Consider the following 18,194-nt stretch of genomic DNA (forward strand, 5'->3'; position numbering starts at 1 on the left):
CCAAGGAAAATAAGTAACGGGTAATCATCCAATGTAGGTACTGAAATATATATTATTTTTGAAGGCATGACTGGACAGTCAGGGGACTGTGCCGGGGGAGTAGTATTGTGGCACTATATAACATGGTTATGTCTATGACACTGCCCAATGCGTACAACACATGGATGTGTTACGTAGGTACTGCACTGTACTGTTACTTAGCAGTTTATGTATTCCCCCAGTATATACCCTTCAGTGGTAGCCTCATTCATAAATCATGTGTAGTTGAGTCAGAGAAAGTGCCAGTGTAGGTGAGTTCACCTAGGCAGGCGATGAGCTGGTCTTACCCGCCATCCTGCAGGAATGATGCTCCTCTCTAAGGCTGATTTTAATGGGGCTGAACTCTCCTCCTGTGTCAGTCTTAGGAATTGAGGTCTGAAAGAAAAACAACAATACAATCAATAATTATAAGGACAGCAGACAAAGGGCTGGCAGCTGCCGGCTCAGGAATTTATAATATACTAGCAGAAGGACGCGGCTTTGCACGGGTATATTTCATCTATTTCATTTAATGTTTGTGTGTGTCGTTAAAAGATATCGACAGTATCCTCTATAACAGTGACCTCTACAACATCCCACCCCTTTAACAGTGACCTCCACATTGCCTGCCCCTTAACACTGACTCCCCCCCCATAGTGCCACGCCACTTCAAAATGGGACCTCCACAGCAGCCCATCCCCTTAAAGGGAACCTGTCACCGGGATTTTGGGTATAGAGCTGAGGACATGGGTTGCTAGATGGCCGCTAGCACATCCGCAATACCCAGTCCCCATAGCTCTGTGTGCTTTTATTGTGGAGAAAAAACTATTTGATACATATGCAAATTAACCTGAGATGAGTCACATACAGGACTCATCTCAGGTTAATTTGCATATGTATCAAATAGTTTTTTTTACACAATAAAAGCACACAGAGCTATGGGGACCCGGTGACAGGTTCCCTTTAACTTTGATGTTGACAGCAGCCCACCCCTTTAACAGTGAGTTTCACAGCACCCCACTTCCTTGACAGTGACCTCACAGTACCCTGCTGCCTTAACAGTGACCTCCACAGAAGTTACCGCTTTAATAGTGGCCTCTGCACCCTTAAGAGTGACCTCCACAGTGTCTGCCATTTTAACAGTGACCTCTACAGCGCCCTGCCCCTTTAATGCTAGGGCTACACAACAACGTGTCGCGCAACATTTTGTCTCAACAATTTTTATAATGATAGTCTATGGTGTTGCCGCTCGCACTAACTAAAGTAGGACTTCCAGGTCCGGTGGTAGATTCTGGAAGACGACGGTTTCCTGGCCCAAATCATGGTCTGAACCACCGCATTCGAAAACCCATAAGCTTTCAGTACGGCGGCTTCATGCCATGCCGTTAAATGTAGCGACCCTAAACTTGGGTGGAAGATTGGCCCCTGCAACAGCAGGTCCTCCCGAAGAGGAAGACGCCAAGGTTCGTTGGCGAGAAGGGCGACTAGGGACGCTTGCCACACCCTGAGTGGCCAATCTGGTGAAACGAGAATGACGGGCAGTCCCTCTGACCAGATCTTCCGGAGAGGACGTGTAATGAGAGGAAGAGGCGGGAACACGTAAGGAAACGTGAACCGACTCCACGGCATCACCAGCGCGTCGCATGCCAGGGCCATGGGTTCCCTGAACCACGAGACGAAGTCCTCGACCTTGTTGTTGAAGCGTGAGGCCATGAGATCGACATCCGGCTGACCCCACCTCTCGCAGGTGGCACAAAAGACCTGCGGATGAAGAGCCCACTGGCCGGGATCGAGACGCTCCCGGCTGAGGAAGTGTGCGATCCAGTTGTCGATGCCGGGTATGTAAACTGCCGACAGTGCTGGAACAAGTTTCTCTCCCCAGCTGAGAATCAGTGCCGTCTCCGCCATGACGGGTGCTGCCCCCTGGTGATTTATGTACGCCACCGCCCTGGAGTTGTCGGAGAACCCCTGAGATGGTCATTCCAATGTCGCAGAGAAAGCCGAATCGCCCTCAACTCCAGAACATTGATTGAAAGGGAACTCTCCTCGCGTGACCATACCCCTTGAACAGAGAGATTTTCCAATACCCCCCCCCAAGGCTTGCGTCCGTTGTTAACACCTTCCAATGGAGAGGGAGGAGCAAGCGACCCAACTTCAACATTGGATAGACCATCGACCATCTGAGGGCCCGGCACACTGGGTCAAGGACATGCACTGACCGATCCAAGGAGGCTGGGGAGCGATCCCAGCTGGACAGAATGGCTTGCTGAAGCATTCTAATATGGAATTGAGCATAGGGAACTGCTTCGAAGGCAGAGACCATGGAGGAGATGACTGGAAAAAACAGGACAGAGGACTTGAAATCCAGCTTGTAGCCCTCTGCAATGACCTCCCTCACACACGTATCTTAGATGTGAGCCAGCCAAACATGTCGAAACACATGAAGCCGGCCGCAAACCCGAACAGAGGGCGCCGGGAGCCGCCCGTCATGCAGCTGAGTTCTTAGGCTTAAAGGACTTGTCGGACGCCCTCTTGGGGCTGGAAAAACTCTGAAAGGGACGAAAAAAAAGGCTTCCGCTTTTTTGACCTATTAGACAACCTGTTCTGTGGCAAATGGGTGCTCTTACCACCTGTAGTGTCGGAAATTATCTCATATAGGCACTTACCAAAAAAGTCTGCTGCCGGTAAAGGGGAGGGCCGTCAGGGTCCGCTTTGAAGTATTATCTGCCGACCATCAGGAGAGCCATAGGGTACGGCGAATAGCTACTAACAGGGCTGACGAGCGAGCCATAAACCTGGCCACGTCCAAAGATGCTTTACGAATTTATGCACTGGCATGCGAGAGCTGCAGGGCCACATCTGCAAGTTCCCCCAAGGGGACTCCCGAGTCGATACCCTGACGTAAATTACTTGCCCACTCTCCCATAGCCTTGCTCACCCATGTAGAGGCAAACACCGGCTGCAGCGCTGTGCTCACTGCTTCAAAGGCAGTATTTGCAAACGCTTCCAGCTTCTTATATTTGATATCAGAAAAAGAAGCCCCAGCCGCCATTGGCAATGTAGTATGTTTAGCCAAGCGGGAAACTGGCGGGTCCACTAAAGGGGGAGCCGACCATTTCTTAGTCAAATCCTCCGGAAAAGGATAAAGGACGCTCAAGTATTTTGGCAATATGAAATGTCTACCAGGGAAATTCCACTTCTTGGAGAGAGAGGAATACAGATTTTGGTGGCTTGTGCGAATGACGGGACTTCCTAAAGGAAACACCCGCGCTGGCAGATGACAGAGCTGGATCCTCAACCTGCAACTTCTCAATAACCGCCGTAATTAAATTGTCCACCATGGAGGATAGTTTGGACGACTGACCCTCCGGTGAGACAACATCCTCATCTGACCCTCTCTCCTCAGAACATGCCTGTTCAACTGAGGACACATCGGAGTGAGACTCTCTAGTAGGAGGAGGAGAGGCCGAGGAAAAGGGAGACACAGACACCCTTTTGGGGGAGGATGTTCTGGCCGGTTTTGTGGGACGGCCGCGATGGGCACGTGCCCCGTGATCCCCAGAGTCAGACCGGTCAGAGGACTGCCTTGCCAACAAACGCCCCCAGTAGTAGGCCCCAAATGAAGCCGGGGCCTCAATTACCAATGGCCCCGGTGGCCCTGTGGAAGCGGCGATATCCTCAACACAGAGGCGGATCGGCCACACAACAGGAGCAGCCCCCTGAGCTGCCACTTAACATTTAAAGGGCTCTTATTACTGCCTATAGTACAAGGCGACCACATGGTGGACCATCACACATGGGGAGGAGAGGAAACTGGAGGGGGAATGGACAGTCTCCTACTTACCTGTCCAATGTCTTCTGCCTCCCTGGCTCCAGCCGGATCACCACCTTCGGTGTGCGGCCCCTTGGTGAGGGACGCTACACCGGAAACAGAGGGGACTTTCGCTTGGGGGGCCGTGGTGATGCGATTGCTGGTGGGAAACAGAGGTTTTTACGGGAACCTCTGGTCCTCCTTTTCTTCCGGAGAGCGGGAATTAGCAGGGGGTTTGGGTGACCTCCTGGTCAGGAGTGCAGGCTGTTTAAAAGACTGCCTGAAGCTGCTAGAAGGAAAAGCTGCTGCTGTGTAGGGGCGTATGACCCCCACAAGATTTAGCAGGTAGCAAGGGATGTGTATACCAAGTTTTGTTGAAATCGATGGTTGCGTTTTTGAGTGATCGTGGAACATACATTCATATATACGTCCTTCTTTATATATATAGATATCTATATGGTGTGAGCTTTGTTTTCCTGATACAAAGCTCAGTAACTCGTGCGAAGAGTTCAATAAAATATATCTGCCAACAGCCACCACTAGGGGGAACTTATGAAAACCTATCAAATACTATACAGTATATACATGTAACTAAATAATAAGATAGTATTCAGTGAGCTCATAAGCTCCCTCTAGTGGGGGTTACAGACAGTCAGAATGCTATCATTTAACCGCATAATAAAATGGAGCTCAACTTTTACAAAGTAATATTAACAAGGTCTTCTGGAACATAGATACAGATAACCTATCTTCAGAATAGGTCACCAATATCAGATCGGTGAGGGTCCAACACCCCGCATCCCCAATAATCAGCTGTTTTAGGCAGCCACTGGCGCCAGAAGCGATACACTGGACGGGGCCAATAGTACAGTAGAGGGCTCCATCCACTGCGCAGTAACCGCGCCTGTGTGAATGGCAGCTGAAGCGCAGTACGCCGGCGCTAGAAACTACACAGTGGATGGAGCCTTCTGTTTCCAGCACTGGCAGGAACAGTGGGGGTGCCGGCTGTTCGACGCGCACCGATCTGATATTGATGACCTATCCTGTGAAAAGGTCAACAACACTGAAGTCTTGGAATACCCCTTTAAGAAATGAATAAGAACAGACGGCTGGACCTAAAACCTATGTGGTGTTAAAGGCAGATATATGTTACAGAGGAGCTGAAATGGCGTCACCGCCTGTGCATCCGAATGTTCTGCCTACAATCACTTACCTGACAAAATCAGGGTAATTAAGGAGGAAATGCTTTTTTTTTTTTTTAGGTGCATTTAACATAAATGACAGCAACCAGACAAAGTGGAGAAGTTGCAGGAGCCACTCTAATATGACAAATGACATAAATCCTGGACGGAGATGGCTGGGATTATCCAGGAACACGTCCTTCTTCCAGTCATTTCTGGATCTGCTTTTCTTCTTTATAATCTAATACACATTCCAAGTTGTAGCGTTGGGTACAGTTATGGGGCCCCAGAGGGTATCTATCTATATATGCGTGTATGTGTGTGTGTAGGGGGTGACAACCTCTCATCACTTTCATGGCAGCTATGTGTAGTTGTCACAAGCATGTTACCTGCATAGAACGTTAAGACTGTCAAGTCTTTTGGTTTTCTTGGCAAGCGTGTCAGTCTTCACTGTAGTTTTTAGCTTTGATTCAAGAATGCTATTTCTAACTGTGCTGAAGTTCATATACGTGTTGACCCTAAAGCAAGTCTGTGCAGCACGGAGAGGCAGCGTACTGTACAGCACTTGCCGGTCGGCCTGTTTTTTTTTTCCAGGGCCACTTTAAGTTCCCAGTTCGCCCCTGCACTTACCTTCTTGTCTAGGTGACCACCATCTAAGTACAGGTGGCTACATATGCACAAAGGAGGTCACCTAGACAGGAAGGTAAGTGCAGAGGCGAACTGGGAACTTAAAGTGGCCCTGGAAAAAAATAAAACTAAGTGGCCCCATGTTGTAGGCGGGTCCAAATTGACAGAAGACGGGGCAACACAATACTAAATGCGATCCCAGCAGAACCAAATACCAAAGTGTGGCACAATATGCTGCCCCGAAAGCTGTCCCTCTGTGGTGGCCATCGATAGCGGACATTTTCTGTCCTCCTCTAGTTGTCTCTTATGGAGCAGGGGGCTGAGATGGAGGTGAGAGGCGCCACAGCAGTTAAATTTAGGAGGGCATGTGCGGCCGCTGGCCGAGTAGGTTAATTACCGCTGAGAGCTCATTATGTAGCCGGCCAGTGGCAGAAAGGAGGACTTGGACGGCCCCATGACCATCGGCCCACCGTGAAATTTCCCTGTAGGGTCTATGGTCAGTCCACCCCTGGGTAAGTGGTTGAAATCAAATACCCTACAGAATCAGAAGAACATCGTCGCCAACAGTCCTACATTTTCAGGGACTGTCTATGCAAATTATGGCTGCCCAATGTTAAAACGGGAGGGGCTAATGTTAGTCACACCCATAAATGGGCAATCCCACATGTTTCAGGGCATTCCCGCGGCAGGATCTATTTTGCATGTATGGAGGAAGGAACTGGAAGAGGAGAGGAGAAATACACATATATTCAGGTACTACAATACAGTGGTAAAGGTGGCCATACACATTACCAGGGTCGGACTGGTCCGCCAGAGTACCAGAGGATCCTCCGGTGGCCCAGGCTCCCACAATAATAGACCCCTAATAAAACAGGGCCCTTAGGGTCCTTAATACACAGCGGGTGGGCCTTCAGAATTATTTCCTCTGGTGCACCCAATGCTGCACATTACTGATGATGAAAGCAGCAGATTTTGGCAGAACCAGTCAACCATGTATGTTGGGGAAAAGAAGAGTCGGGCATGTTGGATTTCAACCTGTCCGATCTTTGCTCTCATAGGAAATACACCGCTGCCAGGCAGCTTCCTCCCCATTCCTCATGCAGGACACATGCAACCTCAGCCCAGTGTGCTTGTGAGAGAAGGGATGAGGAGCAAGAGCCGTCGGATGAACAAGAGTTTGGCCAACGGCTATCTCAAATGTATGGTCAGCCATAGACAAAACGGGATGTCTGGAGTGAGAGGCCGGAACTAACGAATTTGGCCAATCTTCTCCCCGCTCAGAAAGTCCCACACCCATTTACACGCACTATCTTCAGCTATCAGGAGGTAATGTTTGATGCCGTACTTTATCCTGGGACTTCGGCCACAGGAGAATATGATAAAGTTGGCTTTGCCTGTGGGTTAAAATAATTTGTTTATAGATCAAATAATCGTTGCGATAAGGAGTTCAAAAGCTGGTCCTCGTATGATCCGAGAGCTCGGCCCATCCAGGAGGCCAAACATTGAAGCCGGTGCCGATAAGATCCCTGTACATCTCAGTATCTCGATGTGTCCTAAAGTCAACCCTTACGCTGCGCAAAGGCCTAGGGCCCATCAGTAAAATTAATTACAGGGGCCCACTGTACAGATACAGAAGGTGGGTTCCTGGGTAAAGAAGACACATTGCATCAATAATATTAGACTGGGTCATTTGTTAATTAATCTGCCCGATTGTGTTAGGCGGGTTGAGATGCTGCACAGTGCCTGTCTGTAGGTGTTGCAGTCAGGGAACTGTGTCATGTGCCACTTGTGTAAGGGTCGGGGGACCAGGGTTTCCACCGGGGGATTCACCTGCTCCTGTCTGAGCCAGTCCAAGCAGGGAATCTGAATTCCTCATGTCCTCCCATCAACCCAGATTCTCAGCTCATAATGGTATCGATTATTTGATCTATAAACAAATTAAAATGAACCTTATCAAATTCTCCGATGGCAGAAATCCCAGATTTCCACAAAGAATAGCGTCAAACATTACCTCCTGATAGCTGACCGTACTCAGGGCGTGGTGGAGCCTTCTGTAGGGGGAAGATTAGCCAAACTTGTCAGTACTCTCTTACTAAAAGTCCTTTCAAACAGGTGGATATCTGCCCGTAAACCTGTCCACAGGTTGTAGGTGGCACTTCAATGGAGCTGAACTGCAATACCACATACAAGCCATGGGCAGGGGTGGCGCTGTTTTTGGAAGAAAGCTGTCATTTTTTCTTACTCCTGTACAACCCCTTTAAAGGTCTATATAGAAATAAAAGGGGTTGTCCAGCCTTAGGATAGGCCATCACCAGCTGATTGGCAGGGGTCCGGCACCCTACATCTCTGCTGAATCAACTTTTCTGTGTAGCTATGTCGCCAGAAGTCGCCACTGGAACTACACTGCACCGTCAACGTGGTAGAGGACAGCGCTCCTCACTGCAGCGTGGCTCCCACCGAAGTCAATGGAAGAAGCACTGTCCACTGCCATGTTGATGGTGCATCTGGGAGATTCATACGGTCCTGATAATATGACAAACTGTCAGTCAAGTTAGATTTTATATCACAATGCGTCGGCACCTTAAGAAATGGCCTCCAGACAAGATCGAGGTGCTTGAAAGTATCTGGTACCCCGAAAGGAGCCTCCCGCGGGTTCTCTTCCTGTTTCTTGCTCGCGGGTGCCTGCGTATTAAGCTTGTTTGAGCGGATGTCCCAGAACATCACAGAGCTGGAAGTAAGGAGTGAGATTATGTCAGTGGAGGTCACGACAATCCATAGAAAAACCAACAATAATGTCCAGAAAACATGAAGATAAACCCTGTTCATCATGGACACCATAGGGGAATCCTCAATGAACTATATTGCTGCTGGCAGTGAACGTAACCACTCTTGCTTCTATTCAGAGGCAGAAAACCTATTTTCATATTTACTGCTCATAGTTTCAGGACCCAAATCAGTTGGATATCATTGGGACAGATGGTCAGCCACCTTTGAATATGAATAAGTATGCTTCTATTCACTGAAAGCAAGTCGAAATCTTTAAAAAAAAAAAAAAAGGGCAGAGCAATTGTAACAATCTGTATCAGAAACTCATTTAAAAGGATACATGCACTTTGGCAAAATAAAACAAATGAAAACTTTGCAAATAGTCCAGAATAAAAACACCCGTTTTGTGTCTACAGCATCTACGTGTCTCCATGGTTACAGAATACAGACAGATCACATGCAGTCCGATTCTGCGGTTCCTTTGTCCCATCTTCCCAAGGGTCGGTCGGACTGGCCCACCAGTCCAGAGGATCCTGCGGTGGGCCCAGGCTCTGATACCATAGTGGGCCCTGAAAATCCAGGAGAAAAAAAAAAAAAAACACTTGGCTGCCTTTTTTGAGCCACTCACTTGCCATTGGGGATTTAAAACATATTACACTTTATAGTTGATATGTGGGGGTTAGGCCTCGAGAATGATTTCCTCTGGTGGACCCAAGGAACCCCAGTCGGACACTGATCTCCCCCTTCTATTTGGTAACCTACAAATGGAAAAGAGGAACACTTGAGTGCAGATCAGACTACATAAGATGTGTTTGTAGTCTGTTACCATGGAAACTAGTTGCCTCTTTTTTCTTTCTTTTCTTAGTGCATTGCAACAACAAAAAGGTCGTACAATATACAAATCCTTTCACAACGAAGACCTTACATGGCTTATTCGTAGGTGGAATTCATGGCTCCTGCCTCTCCATAGTCTCTGTCTGCGAGCTACAGTATGTCTGACTCCAGGAATCTATATAAATCAACCCACGGGAGGGACTTCGGGACTCAAAGCACAAACATGTCATTTGCTTATCCTCCCCAAGATGCCTGAGCGCAGGTTATATCACGCTACATGCAACAAAAGAAGGTATTCTGGGGTCGTGTAAATATTCAAAAATGAATCACAAAAAGTATTAGGCTCTGTTCACACCAGGGTCATGACTTCCACTTCTAATGGAGCCCAAGACAGGTAGGTTTTTTTTTTAACCAGACCCCAAATATGAATGGCTCATAGTCACTTATCATGTGATCTGTCATCAGGTTTCCAGGGTTTCTCACCTGCACAATATCATGAATAAACCACATTTTAAATCCATTGTGGTGGTGTACAGAGGCAAAAATGTTAGAATTGTGTCGATGTCCCAATATTTATGGACCTGACTGTATCTATCCTATCGGATATCCGATACATATCTTCAGTACCTATCCGTTTCCACACACAGAGTAACTTAAGGTTTAGACGCTTCTTTTTCCATAACTGTATGGATTTTGCGCCCTGACTCCTCGGATCAGCCTCCTCGCTCTATAAGTCACTTCTGCCTTCAGGGCCAACGATTCATTAAGTATAAAATAAAAAACTAGTTTCTTGAAAGGGAAAGTATTCGGCCGTTTAGGTACGTGCTGTGTATTGGCAGCCATATTGGTTGTCATCCGATTTTCACCCAAATAACTTAAGTTAAGTTTGGCAATGCAACAGAAAAGAAGAACTAACGGACTTTTAGTGCAAAGGAGATCCAGGGCCCCCCCACAAACTGAACATCACCCTACATACCAGTCAGGAGAACACGTGACCAGCTGGACGCAGTAACCGCTCTTGTTTTCATAGGGATTTCCAGCCCGAGTTATCTAAAATGTAAAAAGCAAACAAATATGGTTTTTAACCAAAACTGATTATTTGTATAAAAGGAGCATCTCCCCACCAGGGGTTCTGTGGAACCTGACATCTAAAGGTTGTACTGGTCATGGATCAGGGGTCTAATTCTGGAGTCTAAATTACCGGTCTTGTTTAAAGGGGTTGTCCCACGAAAAATATTCTACAGTTTTCAAACCAGCTCCTGGATCTGAACACTTTTGTAATTGCACATAATATAGTTATTCAATAAAATCCATCCGTATAGCGCCGACTGCTGTTTGTTTTTCTTTTCTTATTTCCTTGTCCTGCTCACTGAGATGGCCGCACATGCTCAGTTTCCTCCTTCAGCTGCATCCTGAGCTGTGATAGGTGGAGCATGGACACGCCCCCTGAGCTGCAGCAGAAAAGACACGCCCCTTAAGCTGCCAGCTTGATATAAATCTACTAGAGAAATGGATGCAATGAATGGGGAAACCTCTGGATCCACGTGAGGTACAGGGCTGGTTCTAGCTTTGTGAGAAAGAGGATGCCATGTGCTGTATGGAGTCTGGTTTTAATTTTTCACATTAGCCTTGGGATAACCCCTTTAAGGTCTGTCTTAGTGGTCTGATATGTGGGGTACTCTCTCTCCTTAAGGAGACCACCTTAAATCGGTGTGAGGAGACTTATAGGCCATACATGCTCCTCTGGAACTCTGGGAAGAAAGGGATGCAAATGAGCTCTTAACAAGCTCTGCCTCTGATGCCACCAGATGTAAGGCAGCTATGCTATAAGTCAATGTTTGACCCTTTAAACAGGCCTTGAGACATGACTCAGATGTTAAATAAGCAGAGCAGAGAGTCCTGGCTTAACTGGGTCAGAGGCCTAGGTCAGGATTTAGGGGCTACTATCTTTCCTTGGGAAAAGAGTGCCTTAGGCTACTTTCACACTAGCGGCAGCACGGATACGGCAGGCTGTTCACCCGCTGGAACAGCCTGCCGGAGAAGGCTGCCACTAGTGTGAAAGTAGCCTTTATTGGCATGAGGAGGTTTATAAACCCATACATGCTTCCCTGGAATCCTGGTATGCAAAGGAGTGGTCTGATATGGGGTCTGTCATATTTGTCTGATATGGAGTCTGTATCATTTAGGTTCATTTTTGGTTTAAAGCTGTTTTTCCAAGACGTTATAACTGATGACCTACCCTCAGGATAGGTCATCAGTATCTGATCAGTATAGATCCGACACCCAGGACCCCTGCCGATCAGCTGTTTGGGAAGGCAGCGGCGCTGGCAGTTTCTCCTACCACGGTGACGACACATTCATTGGCCACGTGGCCTAAGCACAGCTCAGCCCCATAGAAGTGAATAGGGCTGAGCTGCGATACCAAGCACAGCCGCTATACAATGTATGGCACTGTGCTTGGTGGGCACAGAGAAGGCCGTGGTGCTCCCAGGGGCACCGGATGCCTTCTAAAACAGCTGATCGGAGGGGGTCCCGGGTGTCGGAAACTGATGACCTATCAGAGGGAAACTTGGAAAACCCTTTTAAGATATGAATTTATTGAGGGGTCTGCTCCGCAGTCTGAACTAATTTAGGGGGTCTGGTCTGAGGTCCGAATTAATTTAGCATTCTGGGTCTGCTCTGCGGTCCGGTCTGAGATTAGTTGAAAAGTTTGTTCACGGTTTCCAATAAGAGCCAGCAGCCTCGCGATTGCAGCTCTGGAGTATCATACAGGCTGTGTGACTCATGACTAGCGCAGTAATAGCAGTACATACAGTGTATAATAAGCTCCTCTGACTGCGGGTCTGACCTGGGTGCTTCACCCAGTCCGCCCTGCATTCCACACACATACTGCAAGTGTCAGCGAGCGGAGGGGCAGCACAGGTGAGGAGAAAGGCGTTATATGTGGAAAGTCTCCAGCGCATGACTGAGGGGTTATTACCGAGGTGTCTGACACTGAGCTCATTCCACAGCCGCTAATCCAACATGTATGTTTTATAGATTATAATAAATCTCCCATAAAACAGACATAATTATACATGTTCCTGGAGATCAGAGTTATCTCAGGTTACAGCCTTACACACAGTGTCCAAATACTGTAGTAATGTCTATGAACCGGAAACGGGTGACAACACCAGAGGGGCTTACTCCAGCATCGCCACTAGTGGCATCAGTCTATCTTTATTACATTTTGTAGATTTTGTAGATAATGTACATTACAGGAATTTCTTGCAGCTTGAAGGGGGGGGGGGGGTTCCTCAGGAGTCCTTTCTGCTGCAGCTCTCTCCCTATAACAGCTAAGGGGGGTTGTCCTTTCCGTTGCATCTCTCTCCCTAAAGCAGCTCAGGGGGCGTGTCCTTTCTGCTGCAGCTCAATCCCCATCCCAGCTGAAGAGCACGGCCCTCTGCTGCAGCGCTCTCCCTATTACAGCTCAACGAGTGTGTCCTTTCTGCTGCAACTTTCTCATCATCACAGCTCAGAGACATGTACCTCTGAGCCAACTCTCTCCCTTTTACAGCTCAAGGGTCGTGCCCATCACAGCTCAAGGGGTTTGTCCTTTCTGCTGCAACTCTCTCACAATCACAGCTCAGGGACATGTTCCTCTGAGCCAGCTCTCTCCGTATTACAGCTCAGGGGTACATTCCACTGCTGCAGCTCTCTCCCTATAACAGCTAAGGAGGCATGTCCTTTCTGCTGCAGCTCTCTCCTTACACAGCTCAGGAGGTGAGCCCTTTCTACTGTAGCTCTCTCCCTATCACAGCTGAGGGGTGTGTATGCTTTCCGCTGCAGCTCTCTCCCTATCACAGCTCAGGGGAACGTCCTATTGCTGCAGCTCTCTCCCTATAAAAGCTAAGGAGGCTTGTCATTTCTGTTGCAGCTCTCTCCCTATCACAGCTCAAGAGGTGTGTCCCTTATGCTGCAGCTCGCTCCCTATCACAGCTGAGGGGCATGTCCCTCTGCTGTAGCTCTCTCCCTATCACAGCTCAAGGGGTGTGTCCTTTGTGCTGCAGCTCTCTCACCATCACAGCTCAGGGGAGGGGGTAGTTTGAGGTGTTCTTTCTGCTGCAGCTCTGACCCTGTAATGGTCACAGCTTCTAAACAGCGGCTTGTGGCAACTGAAGGATAGAACAGAGCATCTGTGTCCACCTAAGTAGGTGGACGTGTACATTAATATGCAAATTAAACACCAGGGGACGTCATTACAATATTAAAAAGGATCTCTCACAACTGGAGCATTTTTGTAACAGAAAGTAACTCGTTTTCCATGCTGATTTATACTGAAATAACATTTAATGGAGGCACAGCCCCTTTCGATGGAATCTGTCACTAGGAAATTGACTGTTAAACCAGGCACAAAGCCTTGCAGGGCGAGCTCCGTCCAATGTAATGAAACCTTTCACTTTGCTATCCATTTCTTTAGAGGAATTCTAGAGAAAAAACTACTTTTAATCCATATGCAAATGAGCAGTTAAGTGCACCAAGGGGCGGGCCCAAACCTGGCTCCTCCTGCTTCCTCTGCCAGCCCCTCCCTCTCCTTGATTGACAGGGCAAGGCAAGATGACTGTGCAGTCAATCAAGAGAGGAAGGCTGACAGAGGGAGCAGAAGGAGTAAGGGTGCACAGAGTGGCTTGGGCCCGCCCTTGGTGCACTTAACGTTCTCCAGAATGAAGCAACGCATTGCTAAGTGAAAGGTGTCATTATGTTCAGCTGAGGTAGCCCTACAGGGCATTGTACCTGGTGTAACAGTGAATTTCCTGGTGACACAATCCCAGTCCCTTTCATACTTCCCATTGTTGTTCGTGGCCAGGACTTACCTCAAAGAAGTCAGGGAGCCAGTGTATGTCAGTGATCACCTCCCGATGCCCGTGCTCTATAGAGGACACTGCACAGTATCTTACTAGTGGCGGCTCATTGGACCGCTTGGGTTCCAGCGTCGTCTACAAAAAACAAAACAAAAGAACAGCAACATAGGAGAACAATCAATGGTGAACACTGGAACATAGGAGGAGAATCCCTAGTGAACAGCGAGCAGGGGTCTGAGCTGTATACCATGGATAAAGGGGTATTCCAAAACTACACTGAGCATGGAAGGCTATTACCGTCATCAGTTTTGCCCTTCATAGTTGCTTGCAATGTGATGTCAAAAAATATAAATATTGCACGGGATCTATATATACTAATGGAAGTACTGCCCCCTACTGGTCACTAGGGCAACATAGTACTCATTTTTCTAATAGGACACACTCTAGCATTCTGTGTCCTCCCTTTTGAAAGTGCAATCGCCGGTTCAGATCGCATGGCGTTGGTCTATATTGTGCCATGGTAGTCGTTCTGCTACTTAAAGGGGTTCTCCAGGCTTTTAATATTGATAACCTATCCTATGCCATAGACATAGTAGCAGCAGCAGGAAGAGAGACGGGAGATGGCACATGCACACACCATCTCCTCATACAGCTGACCGGCGAGGGTCCCAGGTGTCGGACCCCCGCCGATCTGATATTGATGACCTATCCTGAGGATTGGTCATCCATATTAAAAGCCAGGAGATATACCCCTTTAAGGGGCATTCACACTGTTTGATGGAGAAGTTCCTTCCTGACAATCGCCGGCTCGTCAGTGAAGTAGACCTCTGCATTTACAGATCTCCTCCACAGTATGGGGAGGAGTGGTCACTAATGCCATCGCTCGCCCCCATACAGAATCATTGATTGCAGGCAGCAGAGTGCTGAATAGATGCCACGATCTGCCGCCAGGCAAACCATGATTTAGGAGGTCGCATGGCAGATTCAATTTCCTGAAGAATGAGCATTTCGCTTGTTCATCGAGAAGTTGGCGGCACCTTTACACCGCCCGATCATCGCTAAAGAGGGTCCCTACGAACACTTGTTAGCGATGATCTGACTGATGTTTGGGGCCTTTACACACCTACCTTATTTTCATGCAATGATTTAGCCAGAGAACATGATGGTACGAGAGGTGTGATGACAGGTCACTGTGCATCCTTACCAGTCAACGGTCTATACCAGGCATGTCCAAACTGCGGCCCTCCAGCTGTTGCAAAACTACAACTCCCAGCATGCCTGGATAGCTTACAGCTATTAGGGCATGCTGGGAGTTGTAGTTTTGCAACAGCTGGAGGGCCGCAGTTTGGACATGCCTGGTCTATACAATAGGACCATCCGCAGTCATGAAACATGAGATTACAGGGCCAAGTCTACTAAATAACGTCCATTTCTTATCCAGGACAGTAACCTACCTTTGAGGTGTTCTTGGTCACACCATTCTTCACTGTGAGCAGTTCATAGTAAGCGGAGATATCCCACAGCACAACCTGAGAGGGAAAACACACAGAGGAAACAGAGTCAAGATGGAGCCGAGTCTATTCACACAGCATTATGGGTACCTTAGGTGTATGCCTGGCGGTATCCATTTTTTATTGTCCTGAAACATCTAAAATGAAAATGAAGCACCTTTGCAACAAATCTCAATAAAAAAAAATGCCCGCTGTTTTGTCTATACAGCTCCAATGCAGACAATGCATCTCCATGGTAACAGAAAATAAACAAATTCTGGGAAGTGTAACTTCGCAGTCTTCCAGTCTTATACTTTCTTTCACTTTTCTCCAACTGCCTCCTGACATACAATTGGTAGGTCGGCCATAAGTAGAGGACAGATAGAAGGGAACATGGCTGAAGGATCAGACTACGCAGAGTTTGTTTGTGGTCTGTTACCATGGAGACACATAGTCTGCATATGAGCAGTAGAAACAAAACTATTACACATTTTTAATTAAGACCGGTGGCAAAGTTGCTTCACTTCTCATTTTATATGCATTGAGGAAATAAAATAAAAATATTGCAAAGTTCATGCGTTAATATTGTTCTCCGTACCTGACCATTAATACATCCTCCAGCGATGATATTGGGGTCACTTGGGGAAAATTGAAAGCAATATATGTCATCTGGGCATTCGAGCATTAGCTAGAGGAGATAAGATCAAAAGTCAATAGTAGAAGAGATCAGGAGACCACATCAAAATTCTGAATATTCTGGGAACTGGGACCAATATCTGACCTGGGGATGGATGGGGTCATTTAGACTCCAAATCAGAATCAGTGATGGCTTCAAGATGAGCTTAGAAGAAATGTTCACTCGATCTTCCAGTGACAGCCGCTCTGCGAGTGAAACCGCCACTAGACCTAAAAAAAATATATGAACTTTGAGATTGAGGGGCAGATTTACTAATCCTACTGATAATGTAGACAGTGAAAACGACGACAGGAAGTCTAACGAGGCGCCAAAGTTATCACCGTGGCAGATGCTGGATGATAAACTGGTGCATGGCTAGACACTTCTATTGGTTGGTTTCCTTTACCTCCAAATTTTGATACTAAGGGACACATTTATTAATAACCCCGTCACTTGGCGGAGGATCCGCCGGAGCCTATGTAGAGGCACCGACCTCTACATACCTTGGGCAGATCCTCCGCCTTTTCTAAATGTAAGACGGCTTCCAAGAGCTTCCGAAATGTCTTACATTTAGACCATTTTCTACGCCTTAAACAGGTGTAGAAAATGGTAAATAAGTTGGGCTGGCATGCCCCCTTCCACTCCACACCCTCTTTTTCAGACCGGATTTGCGCCGCAATCTGCCCAGGAATACGTCTAATTTAGGCGTATTTCTGTTTGATAAATGACCCCCTCAATCATAACCATATCTAATCTATATCAGATAAGACAGAACTTTTCCAGCAGTTACCATGAAGTGCGGGGTGCCAGCTAATACAGCTGATGGTTTTGTCTTTGCCAAACTGGTGATCTGTAAAAGACTGATATTCTTTAAGGTGAGAGTCGGATTTGCCACCAAAAGTGCTCTCCTGTTCACACAGCGCTGTCCAGTCATCGACAAAGGCGTTCAGAATTTCATTTTGCTGCAGAGCCATTTCCAGCCTGTTGAAAAAAGACAGAAGGAAGCGCTGAAGAATCACAAAAGGGGTGCACTGCTATTCCCTTATAGCGGTGCTTTTGCCATGGCGGCGTTCATAATGCTGGGAGTTGTATTTTCTCAACTACTGAAAGGCCTTCAGCTGTAGGAGCATGCTGGGAGTTGCAGTGTTTCAACAGCTAGGGCACCATGGCTAGCGGACTACTGTCAATAGCATTGCAATCAGATCAGGAGTATAAAAATGTCCAAAAATAACTGTACCTGAATGCAAAATCTGCAAAACCATAAAAGCTAATGGAGCAAGAAAAATAAAGATAAAGAAGAAATTCTGGTTGTACCTCAAAGACACAGAGTTGATAAAATCCTTCAGACTCTTAGAGGACAGATATTCCTGCTTTTGCTCTTCGGTAAACTCCCTTGGCGCATACTGAGTACAGGCATTTCGAGGGTAAGTCCTATAGAAAGATAGAACGAGTGAGAATTCGTATATATATCGCGATATGGTTATAGGCGATTGCACTGAGATGGCATTCAGACTCCACAGGGTGCGGGGGCAGATGTTGGCGAATGAAATTGCGAGCTGTGCTCACTTACACTACGCTGATGTTTAATTACAGGCATAAGCCCATTTTTAAGGTGTAAATATACATTAGATGAATGTCTTCTAAACTCCTTGACTTCAGCACGACCAGCCGACCGATTAATGTGTATGGTGGTGTCCAGGGCTTTCAACGTCCCCACTTCCTTTGCACCCTTGGATGAGCTCAGTGTGCATGTCTATGGGGGATGATGACTGGTACCACATCACGGTTCACATCACGTTTTATGCCTCCATTTGACGTACATGTTGGGGGGAAAAAAATAAAAGTATACAAAAACGCAGCACACCACGTTCTTCTTTCCTGAACAGTCCATAAAAAAATAAATAAAATAACATATACTTTGTTTTGTTAGTTTTTTTACAATGGAACTCT

General features: G+C 47.2%; 1 protein-coding gene across 2 annotated transcripts in view; it reads right to left on the bottom strand.

The window, feature by feature from the left end:
* DNAI3 (dynein axonemal intermediate chain 3) overlaps positions 1-18,194 on the bottom strand; it is a 65,789-nt gene that overhangs the window by 13,530 nt on the left and 34,065 nt on the right. For both annotated transcript variants that reach the window (XM_044300628.1, XM_044300629.1), the window contains exons 8-16: positions 17,559-17,675; positions 17,035-17,225; positions 16,350-16,474; positions 16,167-16,256; positions 15,533-15,607; positions 14,091-14,213; positions 10,214-10,287; positions 8,218-8,365; positions 327-414 (exon numbers count right to left, since the gene is read on the bottom strand). In XM_044300628.1, the coding sequence (XP_044156563.1) occupies positions 327-414; positions 8,218-8,365; positions 10,214-10,287; positions 14,091-14,213; positions 15,533-15,607; positions 16,167-16,256; positions 16,350-16,474; positions 17,035-17,225; positions 17,559-17,675 (1,031 nt within the window). The remainder of the gene's footprint in view (positions 1-326; positions 415-8,217; positions 8,366-10,213; positions 10,288-14,090; positions 14,214-15,532; positions 15,608-16,166; positions 16,257-16,349; positions 16,475-17,034; positions 17,226-17,558; positions 17,676-18,194) is intronic.

The sequence above is a fragment of the Bufo gargarizans genome, chromosome 7, assembly GCF_014858855.1.
Source record: "Bufo gargarizans isolate SCDJY-AF-19 chromosome 7, ASM1485885v1, whole genome shotgun sequence".
Lineage (NCBI taxonomy): Eukaryota > Metazoa > Chordata > Amphibia > Anura > Bufonidae > Bufo > Bufo gargarizans.